Source organism: Diceros bicornis, chromosome 15 (assembly GCF_020826845.1).
Source record: "Diceros bicornis minor isolate mBicDic1 chromosome 15, mDicBic1.mat.cur, whole genome shotgun sequence".
NCBI lineage: Eukaryota > Metazoa > Chordata > Mammalia > Perissodactyla > Rhinocerotidae > Diceros > Diceros bicornis.
This window is the reverse complement of record NC_080754.1, coordinates 36476346-36502163: the sequence shown is the minus strand read 5'-3', so window position 1 is coordinate 36502163 and position 25818 is coordinate 36476346. Positions and strand designations below refer to the sequence as shown.

The window sequence follows — 25818 nt, the reverse complement described above, 5'->3', positions numbered from 1 at the left end:
AATTCTTAGCTATGCGACTTTGGACAAGTCCCTGTCTCAGTTTCCTCATTTCTAAAATGGGAACATTTGTGTCTGTTCTTCCTTCCCTCAAGGTTGGGTTGAGGAGCGGGAGCCTGTCCTCCACCCTCCGCCCCAGTGTGCTGGCCAACAGTGGGCAAGTTTCTTCATGCCTTTTGCCTCAGTGCCTTCATGGGTAGATGATAGATTTGAACTAGGTGATCCTTACCATCCCCATCCCTTCCAGCTCTTGAATAGCTCTGCTCCATTCCAACCACCACACCTCTCCAATTCTACCCTCCAACCACCACCCTGGTCCTCAGAAAACTTTCTTCTAAAAACCTTACAATATAGAGCAGAACGTCATGCACACTCAGTTTTATAAGTTATGTACTTGTGAAAAGTTGCATTCACATCCCACTTTTGTAATAAAATTCTATGTTCCCTTTGCCCTAGCTTATCTGTTTAGAGATGTTTGCCTTTTACTTATTATTGATCGTCAGTTGGCCACAGTCACTCATTCTTTGATCTTCCCTTTTGTTTGAACTTGAATGCCACCCACACTGTCTGCCCTGGCCCCCTAGTCTTTCCATTAAACAGTAATGATACATAAACAAGCTTGGAGGCCCTCAGGGAGCAAAGGGGCCCTGGGGCCAGCCTCCCTCGGGCCTGTGAATTGTCATTCCTGAAGCCGTCTGTTTTGTTAAGTTCTTCTGCCAAGTTTCTCTGAGAGCAGAGGGATCATTTTCTCCCTTTTCAAAGAGCAGGGTGAGCTGAGGCCTCGAGCTGGCAAGTCCTTTAAAGTCATTTTCAAAGGAAACCTGAGCTGAAAGGCCATGCGGCTGGCCGAGGGCGGCATGACTTTCTGAGGCTGTCTCTGGGGCTTTGGGTGGTCAGTTCCCCTGAGCTTCCCAGCACGTGCTCAGAGCCTGCTGCAAAGGCACTGCCAAGGGACACCACTGTCTAACTGGTAGCCCAAGGGCCCAGGGAAAGTCTTCACTTTGCGTCCCCCCACCCACTGCCACCCAGGAACGGGAAGTGGGCATTGCAAACTTTCTCCTCTGGGCCAGGGGCCAGAACAACACTTGTTGTCACCATTCTTAGGTCTTGTCAATCAAACTTGATCCTTGGGGTTTTTTGAGGTAAAATAAAACTGAATGCCAAAGCAAGCTAGGGTGAACTTATGTCTGAACTGTGGAATCATAAATGATCTAGTTAATCCAATCCCCTCATGGACAGGTTGGGAAGAGGACCCAGAGGGGAAGTGGTTGTCCCAAGACACACAGGAGGAGGTGACTGACTTCCACCAGAGTTCTTTGGACAAAGAGCACTTCTGCAGGGATGGAGGTTTGCTTGGCTAATAGCCATCCATAAAGCTTCTGAGTCTACATTGTCTTTCAATGATCCAGCAGATACCAAAAAGACTCCAAAGGCAGCAAGGCTGAGAAATGTATGATGGGGCCAGATGCCTTCAACTGTCCCCTGGACCCAGAAGAGAGAAATTATGTATGAAACCAGGAGGCAAGATGAGCCTTCTCGCTTCACAGAATGGACAAATTCTCCAAGGCCCAGAGGAGGGAAGGACTCATACACATCTGTGTCAGAAAGGCTAGAACTGAAGTCATTAAATGCTCAGCCTAGAGCTCTGAGTGACAAAACAGACAGAGGAGGGAACTAGCCAGAAATAGAGGTGAGAGGTCCATCCAAATTCCCCCACCTGAGCTCCCCATGACCATGGTCTGGAGTCTGCGGTCCCTCCTGGTGCTGGGAACTGAATGTGGGTCCGCGCTCAGCTGCAAGAAGCAAACCCCAGCCTCGGCCTCTCCAAGACTCCACCAGCCAGCAGCCGCTCCCCTCCGTGAGCGTTTCCCACTAGGTTAAGAGTCGAGAGACCCTTTCAAGTCCCAATTCCAACACAAGGAAAGACTTCCAGAACAAGCCGATTTGACTTTTCAACATTTTATTCTTGTATTTATACAGCTATATTTTACAACGCGGTAATGCAGTTTAGACACAGCCAAACCCTGTCTCCGTAGTAGTTATAACACAAGCATGACGCAGAATGTGATGAGACAAACATTCCCAAAGAGAGCTTAGTTAGTGACAACTTCAAGTCCCTGTGTCTGCCTACACTTCAAAAAAGGATGGCGCGCTCGTCCATCGTTGAAAACTTCCATGAAAAAAGGCACCGTAGGACACGTTGTACAGGTATATACAAACCAAAAACTAAAACAAAACTACACGTTTTTCCTTCTGCAGTTTTTTTTTGTTCTTTTTTTTTTAATACACACTTTGTAAATTGTAAACCTTCACTTGCAAAAAAATACAAATACACTGAGGCATTTTAGACAAAATATTTTCTTACTTATACAGATGCAATACTTAAAATATTCTCTTAAGTGCTCTTTCTCAATAAAGATTCTCAGATCCGTGTCTGCCTGCAGATACAAAATCGAGCCTTTAACGCAGTTTTATATTTTTAATATATCTTTTTTAGGTTTATATATATTTATTATATATATATATTTATATATTTACAACTCTGCCATATATTCCTTCAACTTTGGTTAAAAAAATTAAAGCCCTCTCTTTGATAACATACCGTTAAGTCTCTTCTTTTAAAAGAATGCACATTTACATACAAAAGAAACATCTGTTCCCACAAAACATATACATTCCTCATTTTGCAGACTAAGTCAAGTCAGAACTTTTGCCTACTCCCCCACTTCGATATAGAAAATGATTTTGCTTTTTGCTGACATGGTTCGCCTTACACATAGGAGAAGAAGCAATATTATTTTCTTAAAGTTTTATGGCAGTGGGGGAAGGGGAGCTGCCTCGGCTCCCGGTCCCCACGCCCCTCCCCCCACCCCACCCCCAGCTATGATTTGCACTAGTGGATGAAAGAGGCACTACATCGTGGGATGAACATCGTAAAGTGTTACAGTATCCTTTGGGTAGATTCCGAGAAGGGGCTCGAATGGAAAGCATCAACACTCCATGCTTCAGCAGGCTTTGGGGAGCTCCGGGGGCAGGTCAGTGGCGGACACGCGGTATTGCACCTTGGTGTTGGTGATGGCGCCGTGCTTCTGGCGCAAGTGAAGACGCAGCTGGCTTTTGTGACGGAAATGCAGGTTACACTTCTCGCACTGAAGGAAAAGCAGAGGCACACTGTTAACCGTCATCCACCCAAGAAATAAGTCATTGCTCAAAGACCTAGAAAAGGAGATTCTCCCGGCGAGGGATCCGGCAGCTCTCCCCTCTCGAAAGGCAGGTTAGGAACCCGTATGATTCCCGGCTTCTGCTAAGGGACAAGTAAGCTTTGTGCAAATATCCCTTCCCCGCTTTCCAAAGTGTTGCTCACGCTTTTCCCCTCCTTGAGATGGGTTTCCCTGCCTTGACTCCACAAGTTCAAGTCTTATCCAAAAATGCAGTTCGGATGTAAACTCCTCTAATTATAAGGGCTTTCCTGAACCTCTCTAAGGTGAAAATAATCCATCTTTCCTTTGAACCTCTGTAAGATTTCCAGCCTTGCTATCCCGAGCATTAGCATCCTTATCAGGTGGGGAATGTTTTGAGGGCAGTGACTACTTCTTGCGAAACTTTATCATCTTCCTAGTACCTAGTAGAATATGCCTCTTAGGCAATTATGCAATAAATCTGAACACATTTGGACAAATGAGTTAGACCGGTTTGAATTCATGAAAATTCTCAAGTCCAGGACATACTTTAAAAAACACAGTTATATTCCTTCTTAGTGTGTACACCTTAGATAAGCTAGCAAGGCATTAGCAAGTAGAGCTGTTTCTCGCTTTGATTCAATGAAAGGATGATAAGAGTTTTAGTGAAGAAGTTACTTAAAAGTCAAATGGATGACTAAATGTAATAGGGTAACCTGGATGCAATCCTGGAACAGAAAAAGGACATTTAAGGTCAAAACTAAGAAAATCCAAATAAAGTATGAACTTTAGTTTATAATAATGTATCAGTTATGAGTTCATTAGTTGTGACAAATGTATCCTCCTAATGTAAGACCTTAACAACAGGGGAAACTGGGTGCATATGGGAACTCTCTGTACGATCTTTGCAACTTTTCTATAAATCTAAAACTATTCCCAAATAAAAAGTGTAATAAAATATGTTCATATAAAGAATTTGTTTTAAAGTAAAAATGAAAATACATTTAGAAAACTGAAAAATAAAATGAGTGGGTAGTGAGTAGAAAGAGTCCTGGTCTCGGGAGATGTGGGGCCCACAGAGTCTATGCCACTTGCTGCTGTGTGTCCTGAGTGTGTCATTTCTCTCTCCAGGCCTTGGCTTTCCTTCTGTAAAGGGACAGAGTCTATACATTCTAAAGGTCACCCTTAACTCTGACATTCTGTGCATCTAAACTTCTAGCAAATAATTATAATACCAAATATTTATTGTACTCTTACGATGTGCCAAGCACTATTCTGAACACTATCGAATTCGTTAACTTAATACAACAACTCCATGAGGTAGGTACCAGGATCAGGCTCATTTTACAGATGAGGAAATTAAGGTGCTGAGAGAATAACTAATTTGCCAAGAACAAACAGCAAGTAAGAAGATATTCACTCAAGGAGTGATAAACAAGGGAATGAAAATAACCACATTGCGCAGGCTAACATTTGTGACGTGGGTTAACCACTCATTGATTCATTCCCGTGCCGTCACTACCTAAGTGATGCCATAAACCCACCAAAGGCAGCATTGCCTAGAACAGGAGTTTCCACACTCGTGAGCCATGGGGCTCTTTTTTCAAATTAAATGGAAACTGAAAAGGTGAAAGAGGTTGCAGTCTTAGTCCAGCCCTGCCCTTCGGGGTTGCAGAACCTCAATGACTGAGAGAGCACAGTTTGAAAACTGCTCATCATTTTATACAGAAAGAAAACTGTGGCCCAGCGAGAGGGTCAGGGCTTGCCCGAGGCCTTGAAAAGGGCTAGTGTCAGAGTCAGAATAAGAACCCAGATCTCTCAGCTGCCCAGCCAATATCTTTCCCTTCTCCAGCAGAGATCAGCCAACTATTTCTGTAAAGAGCCAGATAGTAAGTATCTTAGGCTTTGAGGGTCGTACATCCTCTAACACAACTACTCAACCCTGCGGTTGCAGTATAATTATAAGCAGCCATAGACAATACGTAAGCAAAATGAGCGTGGTGGTGTTCCAATAAAACTTTATTTATGGACACTGAAATTTAAATTTTATATAATTTGCAGGTCACAAAATATTATTCTTTTGATTTTTTTTAGCCATTTAAAAATTTAAAAACTATTCTAGCTCACGGAATGTTCAAAAATTAGCCCACAAGCCCCAGTTTGCTGAGAGCCTGCTCTAGAACACTACGATTCCAATGGCCCGATCACGGCATCTTGCTGCTGGCCACCTGCTCCTTCTTGAAATGGACTTTTCTCTGTTTTTTTTTTTTTTTTTTCTTATATCACCACATTCTTCTGGTTCTCCTCCTACTCCTCTGACTGCTCCTTCTCAAACACCTTAGCTCCTCTTGGGCATGTTATAAGCATTCAGTAAGTATTTGTGGAATGAACGAATGACTCCAAAATCTATGCATCCATAGTCCAGACCTCTTCCTAAGGCCCAGATCACCTAGCCCAATACCCCCGCTTTAAAGATGAGCAAACTGAGACCTAGGCCAAGGTCAAGTAGGGTGTCTTTGAAAATCAGGCCCCAATCCAGGGCTTTTGTTCAGTGGTCGTCCCACTGTGTCCTTGAGATTGGAGCAAACAGTTCTGCTGCCCCACCCCTCCACCTCCCTGCCCCTCCCCTGGCAGCCAGTAGCCACAAGAGGCTCACGTACATGGTAAGGTTTCTCTCCCGTGTGGATTCGCAGGTGGCTCTTCAGAGTCTGAAGGTGCCGGAAACGGGTGCCACAGATTTCACAGGGATAGGGCTTCTCGCCAGTGTGGATGAGCACGTGGGCACGGAGGTGGGCCACCTGAATGGGAGACCGAAGCATGAGACGTTCTGTCGGGGTGGGCTGCAGACCCCTCAGCAGCCCCCCATCAGCACGCACAGGTTGAGGGGTCCTTTCCCTACGCCCCCTGCTCACCTGTACAAATCTGGCTCCGCAGGTTTCGCATTTGTAGGGCTTCTCTCCAGAGTGAATTCGAGTATGGGTTTTCAGATTGGCTGGCCGGTTGAACTGGGCCCCACAGATATTACAACGATAGGGTTTCTCACCTATTACCAAGAGAAAGAGAAGAAGGAAAGCCATATTCAGCAGAGGTCTCCATAGTTCCTGGGCCCTGGATTTCAAAGCAAGCTGCCACGTTGGCTTTCTTTCCCATAGAAGATGTCAGAGAAGATCTGGGGTCTGCCTCCTGGCCTGCCACCCTTCTCTCACGCACACATCAGCATGCCTTGCAGGCGACCAGGTCAAGAAGCTGGCGGTGACAAGAAGTGGAAACAATGCCGGGCGTGGGACAGGGAAAGAGCGAGCTTCCAGGAAGCCTTAGAACCAGCTTTGTCATTAGGATTCTCTAACTGCGGGACCTGGATGAGTGACTCCTTCTCTGTGCCTCAGTTTCTCTCTCTGGAACCTGAGAATGTAGATGACCTGGGGAGGCTCTTCCAGCTCTTTGCTTGGATAAGACTGATTCAATAATCACCCTCTCACCAGGGAGATACAATCAGGAGGCTGCTTTTATTTCTCTCTTTTAGAACAAACATGCTCTTGCCCTCATGGCAGCTACAGCTAAATTCCATTTGCAAGAGAGGTGGGGCCTGAGTTGGAGTAGATGCTCAGACCTGGGAACCTAACAGAAGGGCTGAGCCTTCCTCCATGCAAAGTTTCTGGGCTAATGGACCCATTTAAAATATCGAGAGTCAACTCTGGACAACAATCAGGTTATTAGAAGCTACCTGGTAAAGGAATGTGAGTTGATAAGGAACAAGCCCTTAGAGGAAACCAAGAGGCCTTTTGTTTTTTTCTGGATTTACAAAAACTGAATCTGCTTTGCCTTTCTCAGCCTCAGTTTCTTCCCCTGTACAGTGGGAGTAACACTTCTGACGCCAGCGAAGGCAGAGAAACAGGACAGAGCATCTCAGAGGGAAGACAAAGCAGACAGAGAGTGGACGAGTCGCCTGGCGAAGACATGACAGGGCGAAGCCCCTCATTCAGGCGGGGACGGGCCCACTCCCTGCCTCACCCCACCAGGTACCAAGGCCCCGCACTGCTTTCTCCAGGATCCTCTTCCCGTCCTGCCCCGAGGAACCCTGGCAAGCTGGGGCGGGTGGGCGTGGAGGGGCAGGGCCATACCCGTGTGGACGGTCTTGTGGCTGGCGAGGTTGCCTTTGTAGCGGAAGGAGGCCTGGCATCGATCGCACTTGTAGGGTTTGTCACTGTGGGTCTGCAGCGTGTGCCTCTTGAGCGAGGCCTCCTCAGAGAAGCGGCAATCACACTCATTGCAGAAGAAGGCCCCATTCTCTGTTGGATGGTGGGAGGGGGACATCGACGTCAGCACGAGGAAGGGGGAAGGGCTCCGAGGCCTCTCTCTTCTGTAGCTACCCCCAGTGCCAAACTGAACTCCCGGCCCCCTGCCCACCTGACATTTGTAGGAGCCCAGAGCAAAGGGCCTGTGGGGGTTTTATTTTTCTTAGCATTTAGAGTCTAGTCATGGAGGAAAAAGGAGACAGATTTGAATATTAAGGTACAGAAGAGAAACACAAACCAACAGGGCCCCATATGGCCTGCAGCAGCTTGAGGAAGGCTCAGCAGGGCTCTGAGAACAGACTGTTCTTATCAGTTCATAGTTTTATTTACATTCCTACACAGAAGCCCTCAGGCAAGACCCTTCACCTCCCTGAGTCCTGTCTGTGGCTCTATCTCCAAAATCAGGATTATAAATCCCATTCTGCCTACTGTATAACACAAAGCATTACAGGAATGTAAGATATAAATCAAATTCAATGACACTGTGAGGTCACTGAAGGAGGAATTAATGGTGAACATGGTCACCTTTGTCCCCATCTGGATTTCATGTCTCCTGAACACTTCTGTGAGATTGGGAGACCAAGGATGCTGATGGAAGTAGAAACAGAGGCCCAGAGAGAAGGAAATGGAGTGCAGAGCACAGGCAAATGGCCAGGGGGACAGGAGGGGACAGTCCCTGCACTCCCAACTATGGGTCCATGAACCTGTGCCAAACCGCTCAATGTAAGGAAGTAATTTTTTTCTTTTGTTATAACAGTTTGAAAATGACATGTCATGGTGGCTTACCCCCAATTAGGTATTATTGGGCTCTACGACTGCAGCCAGAGCTGGGCAAGAGGCAGACTTTCTTATCTGGCAAAAACTGGGGATGCCAATCAGACCATCCAGAAACTTTAATTTAATAATTCAGGTCAACTAATCGAATTCAGCTACCATTAACTGAGTATCTACTCTGTGCTAGAGACTTACTAGGATCTATGGGAGATGCAGGAATGAATAATTCTTCTCCTCATAGAATGGGCAGCCTAGCAGGGTGAACTAACACGCACCCAGATCAGTAAAGAGGCTGGGTCCGGAGGGACTGAGAAAGTTCTGGGAGTTGTACAGCCAGCCCCACAAGCTACGTTTGCTGGCATGAAGCTGAAGAGGCTATTTGGTCATTCTCTGTTACCCCAGATTAACTCTAAGATGCCATCCTTGTTTGGTCAGCCTAGTTCCCTAAAAGGTCAAGAGAGGGGCGATCGACTGGTGACTTTAAATGCCAACGGACTTCCAATCAGTGACTTCTCCCAGTCGATGACAACAGTGTAAATAAAATGAAAACACAAACCCTGTGGAGCAGAGGCAGGGCCTTCCTTCTCCCTGGCAAGCAGAGGGTAGGGAAGGGACTCACCACAGCTAGAATCCGAGTACTCAGACTGGGTCTCCCCCATCTCCTCGGGGAACGTGGGGCCGGCGGTGTGGAGGCACATCTCCGCGTGCTGCGGGGACTGAGAGCCGCAGGACGTGCACTTGGGGGGGTGCAGGTAGAGTGGCGAGTGGCTCTCGCTGCTGCTGCGGGGGGAGCCTGTCAGGGACCTGCGGGTAGAAGGACAGAGGCTCTGAGCTGGAGCAGGGTGGAGCATTCTGCCTGGCCTCAATGCCATGCCCTCCTCCCAGGGCTCAGGCAAGCCCAGAGGCCCCTCTGGACCTGGGGCCTCAGCTATCCTCAAGCCTACCTCCAAACACATACACACAGAGGCCACTGACAGGGTCAAGCTGAGCCAAAACCCCACTCCAGGGCCCAGTTCTTCCCCTCAGCACTGCAGACACAGTCTCTCTCAGTCCAGGGCAAGAGTGAGGATTCCCTCTGCCACACTGATACCACAGGAGTGGCCTTTGGGATTCACGGAATGCTCTTCTACCATAGAAGAGAATCATCTCTCTTGCTATGAAAAAATATACTAAAGCTTAATATCCTTCCTTAGGCTAACTCAATCAATAGGCACTTATCTCACACCTCTAATATGCTCAGCATTGCAGGCAAGAAAAGAACACAGCCCTGCATCCATCAGAAGTGACCCCAGAACCCTGTCCAGGTAAGCCCTGACCGCAGGCCTGCCCTGCCTTTGAAATCACCTGTTGACAATGTTATTGAGCCGGCTGGCCTGTGGGATGGTAGAGTCCTCCCCGTTGGCACTGAGCTTAGTTGGGGACTGGAGGTCAAGGTTCTCGGGCTCCATGGGCGGCTGGCAGGCCGGTGGTGCAGTGTAGGCTCGAGGGGAAAGGCGGCCCAGCTCAGCCTGCTCGGGCCCCTCTGGTTTGGCATTCTGGTTGAGGCTGTTGAGCACGATGAACTTGTATTTCTTCCAGTTGCAGGCTTTGGGGTCAGTGGGGCTCTTGGCTGGAGGGGAGCCAGAGGTCTGGAGGATGCAGGCATTCTTGCTGCTGCAGGACTCCGTGGGCGAGTTAGGCTGGCAGTCGGACTTCTGGGGGCTCTGTGGACTAACCAGACCCTTCCGGTTCAGGGGTGCACTGGGGGGCTCGAAATGCAGGGCAATCTCATCCTCTGAAGAAGGCCTCTCTTCCTCCTTGCCAGCCTTGTCACAGGGGAAATATGGGGCGTTCCGGGCCAAGGGGGCAGCAGGCTTGGGGCCCTCGGCCACGCTGTAGTGCATGTCACTCCGTGCCTCTTCTGGGGCTGCCTCTTTGGGCGAGTAGATGTTGCTGTGGCATACACTGTGGGACAGCTCCATGGCAGGCCGGCTGTACTCACCAGGGACTGGCCTGGCACTATCGCAGGGGTGGGCCCGCTCCTTAGGGAAGGGATTGGCCACAGGCATCCGGACATCGCGCAACTCCTCATCGGAGAAGAGGAAACTGCTGACCGGGAGGTGGCTGTACACGGGATAAGAGGCTGGCGGTGTGGACAGGCCGCTGTACAGGCTGGGGGGAAAGGCTCTGCTCTCACACCCGGGGGCGTTCCTCAGCGGCAGGCTGTTCTCCATCACCTCACGACCCCGATAGGCCATGATGTCTTGGGGCATCAGCATCCGGCTGTTCAGGAACTCTTCACGGGGAGGTTTGATGGCAGGAACCATCTCTGCTTCACTGTAGGAGAAAAAAGAGAGGAGACACGGGCCTCTAAATCAGAACTGTTAAAGATTTTATTTATTTATTTTTCCCCCCAAAGCCCCAGTAGATAGTTGTATGTCATAGCTGCACATCCTTCTAGTTGCTGTATGTGGGATGCGGTCTCAGCATGGCCGGAGAAGCGGTGCGTCGGTGCGCGCCTGGATCCGAACCCAGGCCGCCAGCAGCAGAGCGCGCGCACTTAACCGCTAAGCCACGGGGCCGGTCCTAAATCAGAACTGTTAAATGGATGACCTTCCAAGTGACACTGGTCTATGTAACCACATTTGTGCTTGGGTCAGCTAGACATCAGGGATGGGCTTTGGAGTCGGGAAGTACTTGCAGTTACAAGGCATTTATGCTAGAAGTCTAGCAAAAGCCCACAGTTGGGGAAACAAGGCCCAGAGAAGGGAAGTGAGTTACCCACACAGTCTGTGCCTACGTAAACATGGTCTTGTAGCTTTAAATCACATGTATGTATGTGTGTGAATCCATATAGAATGTAAAGCTTTCAGAGCCCTTATCTCATTCCCCCCATGCAAAATCCTGCAAAGAAGAAAAGGCAGGTGGAAACTGAGGCTCAGGGAGGGAAGAATTTATACAATACTGGTGCCACACCAGTTTTCGGAGGGTCATAGACAAACTGGTGCTCTGTCAAAGAAAGGACTTGCCCTATATGCCGACCAGAGTCAGTGGGAAGTTGACTGTGGAGAACAGGCAGCGTCTGCCAGTGCAGGAAGCCTGGCTCCGAAGCAGCCAGACCTGCTTTTCAATCCCAGCTGTGCCACTTAGCAGCTATGTGACCTGGAGCAATTTACTTAACCGCTCCAAGCGCAAGGCCTGACGCAGAGAAAGTCCTCACAAATGACAGCAATGATGATCTTGCCACCATTATCATGCACTGGAGACAAAGAGCTCTAGCTGCACATACTTGAAGGGACATTATGTGGGCGAAAAATAGGCCAGCTAAACATGATCACAGTTAACAGAGCTAGAACCAGTGAGTGAAGGTTAAGGGAACCAGATTTCAGTTCGCCATAAAGAAGAGCTTTCTAACTGTCCAAGGTAGACTGCATGGCTCTGGGAACACTGAGTTCCCGGCTCCTGAAGGTGTGCAGACAGAGGCTGGAAACACTTCTGCTTGAGAAGGGATGCAATCACCCTAGAGCAGCTGAATCAAATGATTCTAAAGCAGTCAAGCCCCAAGTCTCTGTTCCACTTAGCAAAGCTCTTCACCTCTTTGGCTCTCAGGTTCCTCCCCTTTATTTTTTACTTATTTATTTTTTTTGTGAGGAAGATCGGCCCTGAGCTAACATCTGCCAACCCTTTTTTTGCTGAAGAGGGCCAACCCTGGGCCAACATCCATGCCCATCCTCCTCTACTTTATATGGGACGCCACCACAGCATGGCTCATCGACAAGCAGTGCGTCGGTGCGTGCCCAGGATCTGAACTGGCGAACCCTGGGCCGCCGCAGCAGAGCGTGCACACTTAACCACTTGTGCCACCGGGCCGGCCCCTGAGGTTCCTCACCTTTAAATGATGGTCATGTCTTACCAGCCCTCAGGTAGTGGGTTAGAGCCAATGAACTCAATTTAATTCCATAAATGTCCTCTCTAGTAGGAACAGGGTGACATAAATGATGAGTAAAGCAGCTCAGAGTCTGGTAGGGGAACTAAGGCACATATGTAAATAGTTATAATAGAAGTCTAAAGGAGAACTAAAACATATATGCAAACATATATAGATAGAAGGAAGATAGAACTTAAGATAGAAGGAAGGTCTAAAGGGCAGGCAAAAGGCTTTGGAACACTTTTTGGAGAGGAAGGGCTGAGGAACGAGCTGAGTGATAATCATAAGAACATGTACCAAGGAGATGGCATCCCAGCTTGGCCTTGTAGGATGGGTGGGAGGTGAGGGTATATCAAGAGAATGGAAGAAAGCATGATGTGAGGATGCACAAGACACATCTGGACAGCAGGAAGGAGTCGAGTCTGTCTAAAGTGTTAAGAGTTAATTAAGGGCAAAAGTGTGCAAAAATAGTGGAAACATAGGTTGTGGTGTGTCACAGAAGATTATTTTTTCTGTATGCATGCATCATCAAGGGTTTCTGCTCCCTTCTGATCCCTTCCATCTCCAAGGCTTCCATCTGCATGGCAGCTCACCTGCCCTTGATAAACTTCCGGCAAGTGTCCACAACATGCTCCATCTGCAGGTACATGGCTGTGGCCATCACGGCCATGATGTTGCCCTCCCGCAGATTGAGCCGTGACGTGTACATGAAGTCCAGGAGGATGCAGAACCCCTCGGGGTTGATCTCAGGATCCAGATTGATCACGCTAAGGTTGCATTTCAACTGGTCTGTGAAGATGCTGTAGAACAGGCCACTGTAAAACAAACGAATGTCTCACTAAACAGACACACAGAATCTGTCATCAATTACAGCCAGCATCAATGCTCAGCCCCTCTCCCCTAGCCCTAGCTCCAGAACTTCCATGGCAATGAATAATAGCTGCCATTTATGGAGAGCTTACTAATACTCACTTATAGAGAGCCAGAGGCATTAAGCACTTCACATACATTATCCTGTGTTCCTCACAACCTTCCAAGGTAGACACTACCATTCTCCCCCTTTACAGATGGGGGAACTAAGATCGGAGAGTTTAAGTGATTTTCTCAAAGTCACAGGACCTGTTTTCCTTTTAGTCTTAACTGCAAAGATTACCAGAGTTAAATTTAGCACTCAATTGCAGTAACAAGTTTTAGTCTCTAACTTTGGGATAAGCATTTCCCTTCTTGTTCCATCACATTATCCTTATTTAAAAAATCCTATTGTATTTTCTTGGAAGCAAGTTGGGTATTGATAACAAATAATTAAAATGATGCCTACATCTACAGTCTATGTCTACAGATAGTCCATAGACTATCATAAGGTCAATATTTCTAGAAGGTTCCAAGTCAAACTTCAAGCCACACCTCCAGGTACCGTGTGGTCTAGTAGAGGAAAGAGCACGTCAGTTCACCTAAGAGTATCTTTGTTTTATCACCTGTAAAATGGAGGTCATCATTATAACACAGGTCACTATGAAGATCCAGGGAGATGAGGTAATACAAAATTGCTCTGAACACTTGAAATACTTGACAAACATAAGAATCAGCTGGCTCACTTTCACTAACTTACATCTACTCTGAAAGACCCATGAAAATATCGTCACAGTATAAAATAAATATGGTTACAGAATAAAAGAGAAAAGATTTCAAATTAACTTGCTTAAAATATTTTATAACTCTCACTTTTCATTTTTTCCCTGGTTAACTGAAGTTATTCTCTATGTTTGCCCCAAGCACGTCCCTTCTTGAGATAGCATATGATTTCTTCTCTCTCTAATCCCACAGAACAGAAACTCTTTCTTTTCTAGAAGTGTGTTCATTCATTCGCTTCCTGGGAAGCTACTCTGCCCAGCCATGTGCTGGAGATCTGGAGACCAATGAGATGTGATCCCAAACACAACAAAAGGCCCATAGGTTCCGCCTTGCTGACGGCCAGCACCATAGCTCCGCCTGTAGCCATCCATCTTTCCCTTCCACAACCCTCACCTGCAGGCCATGAGAACCGTCTTATGGGCTCTAAACTGCTCACGGCTCACCACTATGACAACATCAGTCAAGATGTCACGGCTCCGGAGGCGATTAAGGTTGAGAAGAACGTCACTGGCATGGCGGGTGAACTGGATACAGCTGTCAGCCAGCGAGGTCATTTTGTCTTCACCTGAAAAAAAGGGTCAAAATCCTGTTAGTTCTCCAGAACCTGCTTCCTGCTTACCAGGAGTGTGAGAACAGGTGGCCCGGCCTGCTAACGTGCTGAATGCAAACTGAGGTCCCTTGAGTGGTCTGTGAACAATGCATGGCTCATCTCTGGCCACTATTCTTTACATGTGTAAAATGGGGAGAATAATCTTTACCCAACAAGTTGGACTAGAAAGTGCTTTAGGGGAAAGGGGAAGGGAATGAGTATTTGTGGAGCGTTTTTCCCGCATGCCAAATACTCTGCCAACACCGAGAGGCAGCAAGTGTGTGACAGGGGACAGAATCCATGCTTTGAAGGTTCTAATGCGACCTTTACCTTTTGCTAGCTGTGTGACTTGGAGAGGCCTGTTTACTGTTTCTGGGCTTCTGTTTCCCAAAACGGGAGTAGTAATGCCTATGTGATTGTAAAAATTAGAGATATGTGCCTGGTGCATACTAGATTCTCAAAAATTGCAGCTATTCTCATCAGTATCTCATTTCATTATCCTAGCCACCAGCTGTCTCTCCTCTATTAGGCTTTAGAATTAATTGTTTGAATGTACCTGGAGCACCTAGCACATTGTGCCCCAATTAATTTGAACTAAGAAATGAGTAAGGGAATGCATGATCACACAATGGTGTCAAGATAGTCTAATGCAGGGGTCAGGGGGTGAGGGCTGGGAGCGATGGAGAGGGAATCAGCTATCCTTTATCACATCTAACGGAAAGTGGCAAAGTTCACAAAAACACATGCATTGGCAAATTCAAAAGAAACAGTTTGTCCACAAAATTTTAAAGCATATTATTCAATTTACTTACCCTATGCCTTGATTCACAGTCCAAAGTTTTGCTTAAAACCTGCAAGGAAGAGAAAAAAGCAAACAGAAATTGATTTAACGAATGTAAGATTGTCCACTATAGTCTTATTTTAGGACACACGTATTTAGTTTTACTTTGATAGCTGCAGCCTGCCAGCTGGTGTGGTTTCACCACAAGCTAGCAAACATTTTTCCAGCTCGGCTCTCACAGATACAACAGGCACCCGAAGCTATGTGATAATAATGTTTTTACCCTGAGTACTGGGAATGCAATTACATACATTAATTACATATACATATACACATATATTTCCTTTCTCAAAGTAAAAAATGTATACCATTCAAAGGCCCTTGAGTTTATGGGAAAGAAAAAAAATAAGAAAAGTAATTCTTTCAATATTAACGAGTATGATCCTTGAGGGACCTAAACACTCCGGATGCCTTACAAAATCCACTAAAACATTATCTGTCATGTCTCAGAACGATTCTGCAAGGCCAACAGGGTCAATATCTTTATTCCTATTTCACTGGTGACAAAACTGAGCCTCAGGGGTTCAAGTGGCTTGTTTAGGACAAACAGCCAGGCAGTATTTCCTGATCATCTCAAACACTTAAGACTGAATACGGAAACTGCGGAATACAACCTGAGATGGTGTATCTACACTTTTCTTGAGAATCTTTGCCTTCTTTTTCAAAGTTTCCTCTCCCTTCCCTCCTGGGTCTAAGACCAGATATAACGCTACAAACTTCCAAGTTTGTGCTTCCCCCTACTGGTGAAAGATTTAACTGTGTGGTTTAGCTGAGAACTGGCCAGGGAGCACTCATAAAGTATGTACCCTCTCCAAATTGGTTTCTCTAAAGCAAAATAATTTAAAGTACAGGTGTAAGACTCTTATTTATGATCATATGTGGGCTGCAAAACAAAACAATATTTGAACCTTCTTTCCTCTTTTTTTTTTTAACATAGCCCTTTAGAGCTATTTTCCGGGTAAAGGGGCCTGAGGCCAGGGAGGTCATGTTGGGCCACATAGATGGTCAGTGGCCCGGCCCTAGATCTTCTGGCTCAAATTCCTTTCCCCTTTCCAAATCAGCCTACGTGCTGTGGAACACGCAAGACAGCACCCTGATGTGGGTGAATCTCATTTTTAAGTTTCTTCCCCCACACAAACACTTTGCCCCCATTCCAGGCTGCTGAGTCTTACCAAATGAGCACTCTAAAATGAGAGGTTTCCTTGAGTCTGTAACCAAACACTCTGACATTTCTCTGTGGTCCCAAGTGCCAGTCACTCAATTTCATCAGCTTCAAGGTTAGTGTGTGCATGTGAGTGAGTGGGGACGGGGGGAAGGAAATGGGGAAAGGGAGAGGACAGAAAAAGACAAAAGAACCTATTTCCTCCTCTCCCCATCCTAACTCAAGATGGGCAGAGAGATACACTAAATTGGTCCTAACCAAAGTTCGACGATTATCTCCTCTGTAAAAGAATGCTGAAGACACATGTGAAGTTTATTTATAAACCTTCTCCTCTTTCCCCATGGAAGAGATCTCTAAACACTTCTGGAATACCTAAGGCAGTCCTTTAACCAGCTTCAGCCACTAGCTCGCTTGTGGATTTCTAGTCACTGACTTTTGGAACCACAGGAAGCCCAGATTTGCCATTTCACCTTGACAAGTGGCAATGACTCACTCCAGATAAGGAATGAAACAAACAAACAAAACAATTCCCCTGGGTCCACCGTCAGTCCGGCCCGGGCTAGGCACTTATCACCCTAAAACTCTGCCTGGCTTGGCCAAAAACAAATGCACATACACTAAGGCCCACGTCCTTATTAGGTCCACTCCTTCCTTGGCTAGCTCTGTCTTAGGAGGTCCCATAACTAGTGACTATGTGAGTTATGGTGGGTGTGGGCAATGGTGCCTCCCTCTAGATGCTGCAGGTTTGGAAGCACCACTAGCATTTGGTTTGTTTTTTACAGACCACTCAGGTCTTTCCCATCCATCATTGCATCTGATCCTCAGCCCTGATTTACTGGGGAGGACACTGAGGTTTCAGCCAGTAAGCCTTGCCCAGGATCTCAAAACCCTGTCTACTAGCTTCGGCCATCCTACCAATGCCACACACAAGACTCATTCCACAAAAACAACCAAAAGAGCAGAGCTGTCAAGGAGAAACTGACAACTCAACGGCCCAAACCGGACTCCCCCGACCCCAACCCCACCCGCAGTAACCACCAAGTGAGAGTCAAACTTTGTCTTCTCCACCCCACACACTTTCTCTCCTCTGGTGCTTTCCCTGTGTATTTTCAATTAAGCACCTTGAGAAGAAGGCAGATCTTTTAAAGGATTTAGAGAAGAAAAAAGAGGGACATTCCCCTAAAAAAAAAAAAAAGGCAAAGAGAAAGAAGACAGCAGAAACGAGAGGGAGAGAGACAAGACAGGAGGTGACAGAAGAGCGAGAGGCGAGGTTAAGAGCGAGAGCGAGCCAATACGAAGACCCCATCTTTTCCCTCCCTCCTCCAATCGGCGGGCGCTAGGCAGCCCCACTCTCTCGCTCACACACGTGGGCACAACCTGAGTCCTGCGGCCCCCGGGGCAAACCCGCGCAGCTTCGCCCACCCCCACCATATCATACCTGTCTGCCAGAGACCGCCCACCCCCGGGTGCTCTGCGGGCACTCGAAGCCCCTGCAGGCGCGACGGAGGCCCCGTGGTATGACCGCGGCTGCCCTTAATTTGGTTACATTCGAGTAAAACTTTTTGTGCACCTCGGTAGCTAACATTGTGTGTGCCTTTCTTTTTCCTGTTACGCCGTCAAAGCAGGGGGCAGTGAGGGGAATGGCACAGCCCTCTCATTCCCGGAACGTAGTCGATCTCAGCTCAGCGGATTTCACAGAACACTCTCTGCCTATCGCCGGCTCCAACGAGAAGTAACTTTCCAGGAAGCTGCCGGCCCCGACAGCCGCCAGGATCGCTGCTTGCGCCGCGCGGGCCTCCGGGGATTCACCCGAGGAGGGGGGCTGCCCGAGGAGGCTCGCCGGGAACACGGCATACTTTCCCCTAAATACCTCGTCCGCGCCAGGTCCAGGACTCTTACAGTTCACTTAATCCAACCCTTCCCCCACAACAATTTTATAAACGAGAAAAGGCAGACAAATTAGTAGGAGAGCCGGCCTAGAACCCAGGATTTCGGGTCCAATCCGAGGCTCATTTCAAGACTTCAATTTGCCCAATTCTGGCCTTTTTTGCCTGGTGCATCGTTTCTTCTTTTCTCTTTTTCTCTCTTTTTGTTTGGCCCCCTTCCCTCTTTTTTTAAAGGTGTGATTAGGCGAGGCGTCAAGGTCAAAAAGATGGAGTCCCTAGGGCTGAGGGTCTCCATCCAGCGCGCCCCAGCCGGGTGAGAGAAAAACTAAACCGAAAGTCCCTTCCGCCTACGTTGGCAAGAAGGGGAACCCAGCTCGGCTCTATTTCCGCCCAAAGACTTGAGCATAGGAGCTGCCAGGACGAACCTGGCCAGGTTTCGGGAGTTCTGAATCTCATTTCTCCGAAACGGTAGAGACATGGTTAGGATTTGGCAGAGGCCGGGAGGCAGACGCCAGGGCGCGCACGGGCGCGCTCCAAGGGTGCCTCGCCTTCCCGTGGCCTTCCTTGGAATTATAACTCCGGGGCGCCATCTACTAAGGGGTTTCAGTATGGGCTCCCAGAGGCGCTTTCGGGGGCCGAGGGTAGCGGTTGAGGGGCGAGAAACACGCAGCCTCTAAGGCCGCAGTCCAGTCCTGAAACTGGCGGGTGGCGTCACTGCGCCGCGCATCCTATTAGTGACGGAGGCGGGGTCAGCGTCGGTCCATAAAGACTGGGCCTCTTCCGCCTCATAAAATCCTTCTTTGAGGCTTTCTCATCCCTTCGCCCCGTGGGATAAAGGTGAAAGCCGAGGCTGAAACAATATGGGAAGGGGTGAGAATCTAGAAAGGGAAGTTAAAATAAAGTAAATCCACTTATTGGAAATTAGGAGTCCCACGGTTCCGGGAGCTCAAACCTAATCATGTCTTACCGCTGCCTAACACTAGAGAGAGCCCTCCATCAAGGCTTGAAACCAACAACCCCCTTGTCGCCCCGCCCCTCCTTCCCATTGACCTACTTTAGACACAGTCTCCAGATTTGGAGAACACCTTCCGCCCTTCCCCCCCTCTTCTCTATCCCGGCCGGCCTTTGGATTATTGGTAATCTAATAACTCCAATAACTCGCTGAGAAATCCAAAGGAGAATGTGGAAGTGCAAAGCACTGTTTAGGGGCAAGGACGAGGAATTTTAATAAGGCTGGAGCTGCTGCAGTGAAACCCGCATCAGGGCTTCTGCCGGAGCGCTCCCTTTCTCCGCAGCGTCTCAACTAACGAGCTGTTCAGGTCTGGCCACAGTGGTCCGGCAGTAGGGGGTGGGGTCCACCTGCGGAGTCGTTTTTGTTCTAGGGGCGAAACACTCAGCGCTCTTGGCTGGGAGGCGAGAGGGTGAGGAAACGACAGGAGATGAAAGCGAATTTGATAATGCGGTGGCCTCGGCAGTCGCTTTGAGTGACCGAGGTGCTCGGGGACATTATGCCCGGACTTTCATTTCTATCACGTTTCCTGCTAACAGCGTTCTTGCAAGCCTGCAAGCTTCTAGGAAATGAAATAAAATAGAAGGATGTGTTTTATCATCAAGATCTCTAGAAGAGCTGCAGAAGGGACGTTCCTCATGCGCCCAGCTCGCGACAGCCTGCCAGAAAGGCCGGAAGACAATGCCAGCAAACCACGTCCCCGAGCAAAGATATCTTGGCCATCCTGGCTGGACCGGGCTCGGCCTTTGCAAAAAAAGGCTGGCGGGGGAGGGGAGCGGCATGATCTCCCCCAGCAAACAATGCCTTTAAAAATCCGATACGGACAGAAGTCAGCCAAGGTCTTTATTCACGTTAATGAAGATGGAAGGCACTAACTGTCCTTGGAAAGGGATGAGTCAAACTTGACCGCTCTTCAAACACGTCCCCAGATTCGTTTCCAACCCGAACAGAGGCGCGTTTCTCCGACGCGGCCTCCAACAGCTCCCGCAGTGGGAGAGGCTGAACTCGATTCCGGCCGATCAGGGCGGTGGAGACGACGGCGTCCCCCGCGGGTGTGCGCGCCGGCGGTCGCTAGGGGTCGCCAGCACGCGGACGCCAGTTTGCCATCTTAAGTTTTGAGCTCCGAGAAAGAAAACTTTTCTGAGAAGATGTTGTGGCACAAATTCTAAGAGAATTACACTCTGCCTATCCATATGAGCCCCACACACAAGTGGTTGCTAACCAAGCCACCGAACTAAGATCGGATGGAAAGGGAAGGGAGTGATGTCAGGATCCAATTGTGAGCCATGGGCGCAGGGGGGTGCACCTCCACAAGTCTAGGAACCGGGCCTTAATCACCCCCTAATAAACGCACACACCCCAAGATCTGAGACCCCCACCCCTCAGCACTACAGTAGAACTTTCATGTGTGTTATTGAAAATCTTAGGCCGTACTTTCTAAACAAATTCCTCCAAGATTGCTAAGCAACCGTTTCCAACTACGGTGACCTAAGAGGTTAAAATCATGGCTCTCTCTGAGTGCTGCTCCTTTCTCTTAGATACCTCGAAGGAGCGGAGATAAACTCGCCTTTGAGACACTGACCCGGAATTCAGAAGCTTAAAATCTGGTCCGGGTTAGGTTAGTAACTCACCATTAACAGACCCCCTCATCACGCCTATTTCCTCAATTGTAAAGAGTTATATATCCTACAGCCCCGTGGCATCCTTCCACCACCGACTTCCCCCGGGGAGAGGCTACAGCGACAGGGAGATAGTGTTCAAAACCGGTTATTTTGTGGTTCTATTACTGGAGGCAGATGCCCATCGCTGAGTGACCGTGGACAGGGCAAGCATCCGGAGGCTTTCTAATTTTCATCCATGTTACCCAAACATTGGAGGTTGGAAGTCATCCTCACTGGAGGGTGCCCTCCCTCTGTCAGTTCTAGCGCCTAGTCGGAATACTTGGGGACCCGAAGGGACGCGGTTGGCCCACCGCCCAAGGCGGGGAACTCGGCCACGATCTGCCACTAGGTGGCAGACTCAGTCTGTCCGAAAATCACCGCGCGGCCACAGCCTTCCACATCCGACTGCCCCCCACTTTTTTTTTTTTTCTGTTAGGGGGTGGCGGTTGCCTCCATAGGCAAAGCTGAAAAACGTTTAATTTACTGGATGTAATTCCGTTCTTCTCGATGCTCACGCCTCTAGTAACCATAACACGGTATCTAGAGTTGCGTTCATATATTATACATTGATTTTTCCAGCTGGAAAGGCTGAATGTATTGGGAAGAGAAAGAAACAGTACACTTGTCTTCAAAAAGCAGAATGGCACACGACGGTATTAGCAGAGATTCCTGCCAAACGCTGGTCGACCAGCACAGAAAGTCGGGAATAAACTCCTGATCCCCACGGAGAAAAGGGGCCCTGGAGGCCAAGGGCAGGGTCCCACCCAGGCTTACAGCGCTCGGCAAAGCTGGGGGTGGGGACAGGGGGACGAGCATGGTCTTTGGTGGGGCTGCTCGTCTCAGACTGGGAGGCGGGGAGGGTTGGGAGGAGCCGTTCCTGGCTTCCAGTGGAGAAAAGAGAAACCTGCCAGCTTTGCCACAACACAGCATCCTCACTCGGATCACTGCGGCGGCGTTCCCACTTGTTGCGCAGTGCAGGAAACCGGTGCGCGCCACTCTACTTTGCCTCCCAGGGGGCTCCAAACGCAGCTATAGGCCAGCCTACCATTGCCCCACGCCATCCACAAACCTCCCTCCTCAACCTGCTCCGCACATTCACCACCATCAGCGCCAGCGAAACAGCAGGATTTCCAGTCACTATGGTTTTTTACACCAAAACATTCCTCCATGTCTCAACGTCAGACAAGCAGCAGAATTCAGTTGCCCTAAGTCAAGTCCAAGGAGGAAGGAGGGCCACCTCAGCCTGGAGAACTCGCCTACTTAAAGCCAACCAGTCAACCCCGCCTCGCGCCCGCGCGCACACACTTATTCGAACTGCTTTGCCTGTTATGACACCATCCTCGCTGGAAATCAACTTTTTTCCTCCCCATTTCAGAGATCAACTGTAAAGTCCTTTTTTTTTAAAGTTAGCTTTCTCTCCTCTTCCTAAAGAAAAAAACAAAACAAAACTCTTCATAAAGTCATTTCACAATATTTTTCAAATACTTGACTTTTGCAAATACTAGAGAGTTGCACCCACCGAGGGGTGGCGCTGCCGCACCACCGCCTCTGAATCTCTCTAAGTTTTTCACAACAAAGTGGGTTGTGAGTGTGGCTACCCCGCAGGGGAGAGAGGGAAGGAAGGATTTTGACATCTAGTCATGGCTACCATTTACTCAACCAATAACTGGAACTCTTCAAGGGTCAGCAAACGACAGCTTAAGAGTTTAGAGTCCCATCCCAGTCCACCAAACCCAGAATAAATGCGAGAGTCTTTTCAAGAAAGCACGGGGTAAAACCCTTCAACATAGCAGAGGAAAAGTCCAGTTGGAGAATTCCTGCTTATTCTGGCTGCCTTCTCCTTCAAGTTGCCCAGTTTTTACAAACAGCTTCTAGCCTTATTGTCACTATCAACAGACCCTTAAAATCAGCCAATGCTTGGGCCTGTAGAATTGGAAAATCTTCCAAATAGGATATTGGAAACTTCTATTTATAAATGGGGGGGGGATGGGAGGGAATATTTCCCATCTACAGGTTTCTATTTTGGCCTGAAAACTTAAATGCAGTCATTTTAGCAAGGGAATGCCCATCTCCTCGTGCTCTCTTTCCATTTCCTCCTCCCCTAGAGACAAATATCTTTTCTCCTTAAAAAAAAAAAAAAGTATATATTTTAAAGCGAGAATGTGATTTCACCTTGTTCCTTTGAGCTCATGTTTGCTACCTCCAGGAATAGCGTGTGGACTAGGGCCAGATGAACTTCAACTTGGGCTGCAGATTTACGAGGTTCTGTTCCAGTGCCAAAGGCTCTTGGTAGTAAATAGTGAGCAAAATAGATACCTGTCTCCTGACGGATCTTGCCGGCCCCCCTCTTATTTTTTTAAGTTATTTATTAAAACCACACACACCTTGCAAAGAAAAAGGGAAACTGGCAGTCTCTGTAGAGGAAGCCGGTGGCATCGCTCAGAGCCACAAACTGTATTTCTAAACAGCCCTTTCCCTGGTTCCTTCTCTCCTGCCCCACTTTTTTTTTTTTTTTTTTCCGGACAGTAAAAAATGTATCTATTGACACTCACTTAAAAAAACAGAGAGAGAGAGAGAGAGAGTAAAGCATTACAAGATTTTCCTCCTGGAAACTATAAACTGATTGGAAAAAAAAATCCATAAACGATTAAATCAGTTTCCTGGGGGAGATGACCAGCTCTCTGAGGCGGGTCAGGGACCCAGTCACAGCTCTGGACTTTCAGCACCCTGTTTGGGGTCATTTCCCCGGCTCAGCTGTCAGGACCCCCACCACCAACTCAACCATTGCGAGAAAGGGGGCACAACATAAAAGGGGTCTTTTTCATTCTTTTTTTTATCTATTGGGTAGTGTTCTTGTTTTCCACGAGGGAGCTTTAAAACTCATTATTGCAACACTAGTTCCATTTTTCGCCGGAGTTCCAATAACACGGTATCATAAAGGCAACGCAATCCACAGTTCTCAAGACATTTACCGCGGTCAATACATCCGGCAGCGGGGTGGCCCCTCGCTCCCGCTGCCTCCGAGCGCAGCCCATTTCCGAGGCTCCAACTCCCTACCCGCTCCCGCCCCGGGCCGCCGCCGCCGCCGCCTTCCCCCATTCCTACTCCCTCGAGGAGAGCCACAGGTTGCAAATCCAACCAACCTCGCAATACATTTTTGCAAAATCACTCACAAAGATCTCCCCTTCGCGCCCGCGCCCCCTCCTCCCGCGCCAGGTCCCCCAGCCAGGGTCACAAATTGCCCTTCTCTCCTCCCGGGTCTTGCACATAGGAACGCGGGCTGGGGCTGTTTGTTTTTCCCCTCACCCAGCGCAACTACCTCGGGAATCTGAAGGCTGACGTCGGCTACTCTCCGGCCCGCAGTTATCTTTTTACAAAGCTTGCACCATGGGAAAAATAAAATTTAGGAAAGAGGGGAACAGCCATTGGGAGCTAACACCGAGTCACGCAGCGTCCAAAATACAAACACCGCGACCGCCAGAACTCCCGCCACCTTCCCGCTCGGCTGGGCTGTCCTGTTAAGGTTTCCGGAGTCCCTGCATGCTGAACGGCACCGCAGGTGCAAACGCGCACCCCTTCCCCACCCACCCCCCAAATCCCTGTCCCGCCATCAGCCTCTCTCCGGAGGATGGGGAGAGGGAGCGCGCGGGGGTTCCCGACTCCCTCGACTGCAACCAAGAAAGAATAATTTTCAAAGTATTCAACATCCCCGCCCCCAGGCAAGCTAAACCTCCCCCAAAACACAGGAGAAGGGGACACCGAAACACTCGGATCTCCTTAAGAAGATCACGGCTCTGAAAAGAAATAGTAGAAACGATACTTCATCTGGGTTTATGAAAAGAAGAAAAAAAAACCCGAGGAGTTCGCGTGCATTTTTCCTCCCAAATCTCGCCTCGGAGGCAGGGAATCTAGAGGACCGAGGCCGGTGGAAGGGAGCCAGCGGGGCGAGCGAGCGGGCAGCCTCCCTCCTCGCCTGCCGGAGTTACCAAGAAGGACAGGAGAGGGGAAGGAAGGAGAGGCGAGGGAAAGGAGGAGGGAGGGAGGGAAGGGGAGGCAGGAGCGAGGGAGCAAGGAAGGCAGTTTGCAAGCGAGAGAAAAAGGGAGAAAACACAGCCGCGCGAATCCAGCGAGATCACAAGCCGTAGGCAAGCAGCAGCAGAAAGAGCGAGAGCGCGAGCGCGCGTCCTCTCCGCCGTCTGGGGCCAGACAGCCCCCAGACTTTCCCGAATCACCCCCCAAACACTGTCTCGTCCTCTCTGCTCCGGCCGCCCCCTAATTCCCCTCCTTCCTCTCCTCCACCTCCTTTTCCAAAACCAAAACAACACAAGGGAGGGTGGCAAAAGCCTCCCCAAACCGGCCGATTCACTCCAAGACAGCAAGAATAAAATAATAAATATATAAAAATCTATATCCTAGAATGGGAGAGACGTGGGACTAATCTTCGGCATTTATTTTAACACCTGACAGCTAGAATAAATAAATATATACATTTATAACAATAGATACACATAGGAAACTTGGAGCCAAAGCATTTGGCAAGAGCGGAAAAAAAAAGAATTAAAAGGTAAAATAATGATCATGAGCAGCGGCGGCGGCAGCGGCACCAGCGGCAACAGCGGCGGCGGCGGCGGCAGCAGCAGCGGCGGCAGCAACAGCAATAATCACCTGGTGTCCGGCCTTTCCTAGAAACTTCTTGCATCACCACTTCTAAGAACCCCAGTTCTAAGAATCAACAGAGCTCAATTCTCGGAATTTGAGCTGAAGACTTTACCACTGCTACGTGGCAGGGGAGGACTCGGTGTCAGCTCTCCGGGACTTTTGCCTCCTCTGGCCCATAAAAAGCCTTCCAAGCCACAAAATTTTCCCACTATCCGGCATATTTTGAG

General features: G+C 48.7%; 1 protein-coding gene across 2 annotated transcripts; it reads right to left on the bottom strand.

The window, feature by feature from the left end:
* Nucleotides 1–1940: 1940 nt before the first annotated feature.
* BCL6 (BCL6 transcription repressor) lies at nucleotides 1941–25656 on the bottom strand. Of its 2 annotated transcripts, none has more exons than XM_058556134.1 (10): nucleotides 25598–25656; nucleotides 15186–15224; nucleotides 14178–14349; nucleotides 12746–12967; nucleotides 9590–10561; nucleotides 8865–9049; nucleotides 7298–7465; nucleotides 6089–6219; nucleotides 5837–5974; nucleotides 1941–3146 (listed from the first exon to the last, which is right to left on the bottom strand). In XM_058556134.1, exons 3-10 carry the CDS (start codon nucleotides 14336–14338, stop codon nucleotides 3003–3005), a joined length of 2121 nt encoding a protein of 706 aa, XP_058412117.1. In that variant the 5' UTR covers nucleotides 14339–14349; nucleotides 15186–15224; nucleotides 25598–25656; the 3' UTR covers nucleotides 1941–3002. The 2 variants fall into 2 exon arrangements, with proteins under 2 accessions (XP_058412117.1, XP_058412118.1); XM_058556135.1 differs by lacking the exon at nucleotides 25598–25656 and adding an exon at nucleotides 16387–25577.
* Nucleotides 25657–25818: the final 162 nt, after the last annotated feature.

Excerpts from the sequence above, each read along its gene's own strand:
- BCL6 (XM_058556134.1), bottom strand. The coding sequence starts at position 14,338 with ATGACCTCGCTGGCTGACAGCTGTATCCAGTTCACCCGCCATGCCAGT. Across the intron at positions 12,968-14,177 it reads ACGGTTCTCATGGCCTGCAG|TGGCCTGTTCTACAGCATCT; the intron begins GTGAGGGTTGTG and ends TTTGTTTTACAG. Across the intron at positions 7,466-8,864 it reads GTACTCGGATTCTAGCTGTG|AGAATGGGGCCTTCTTCTGC; the intron begins GTGAGTCCCTTC and ends ACCATCCAACAG.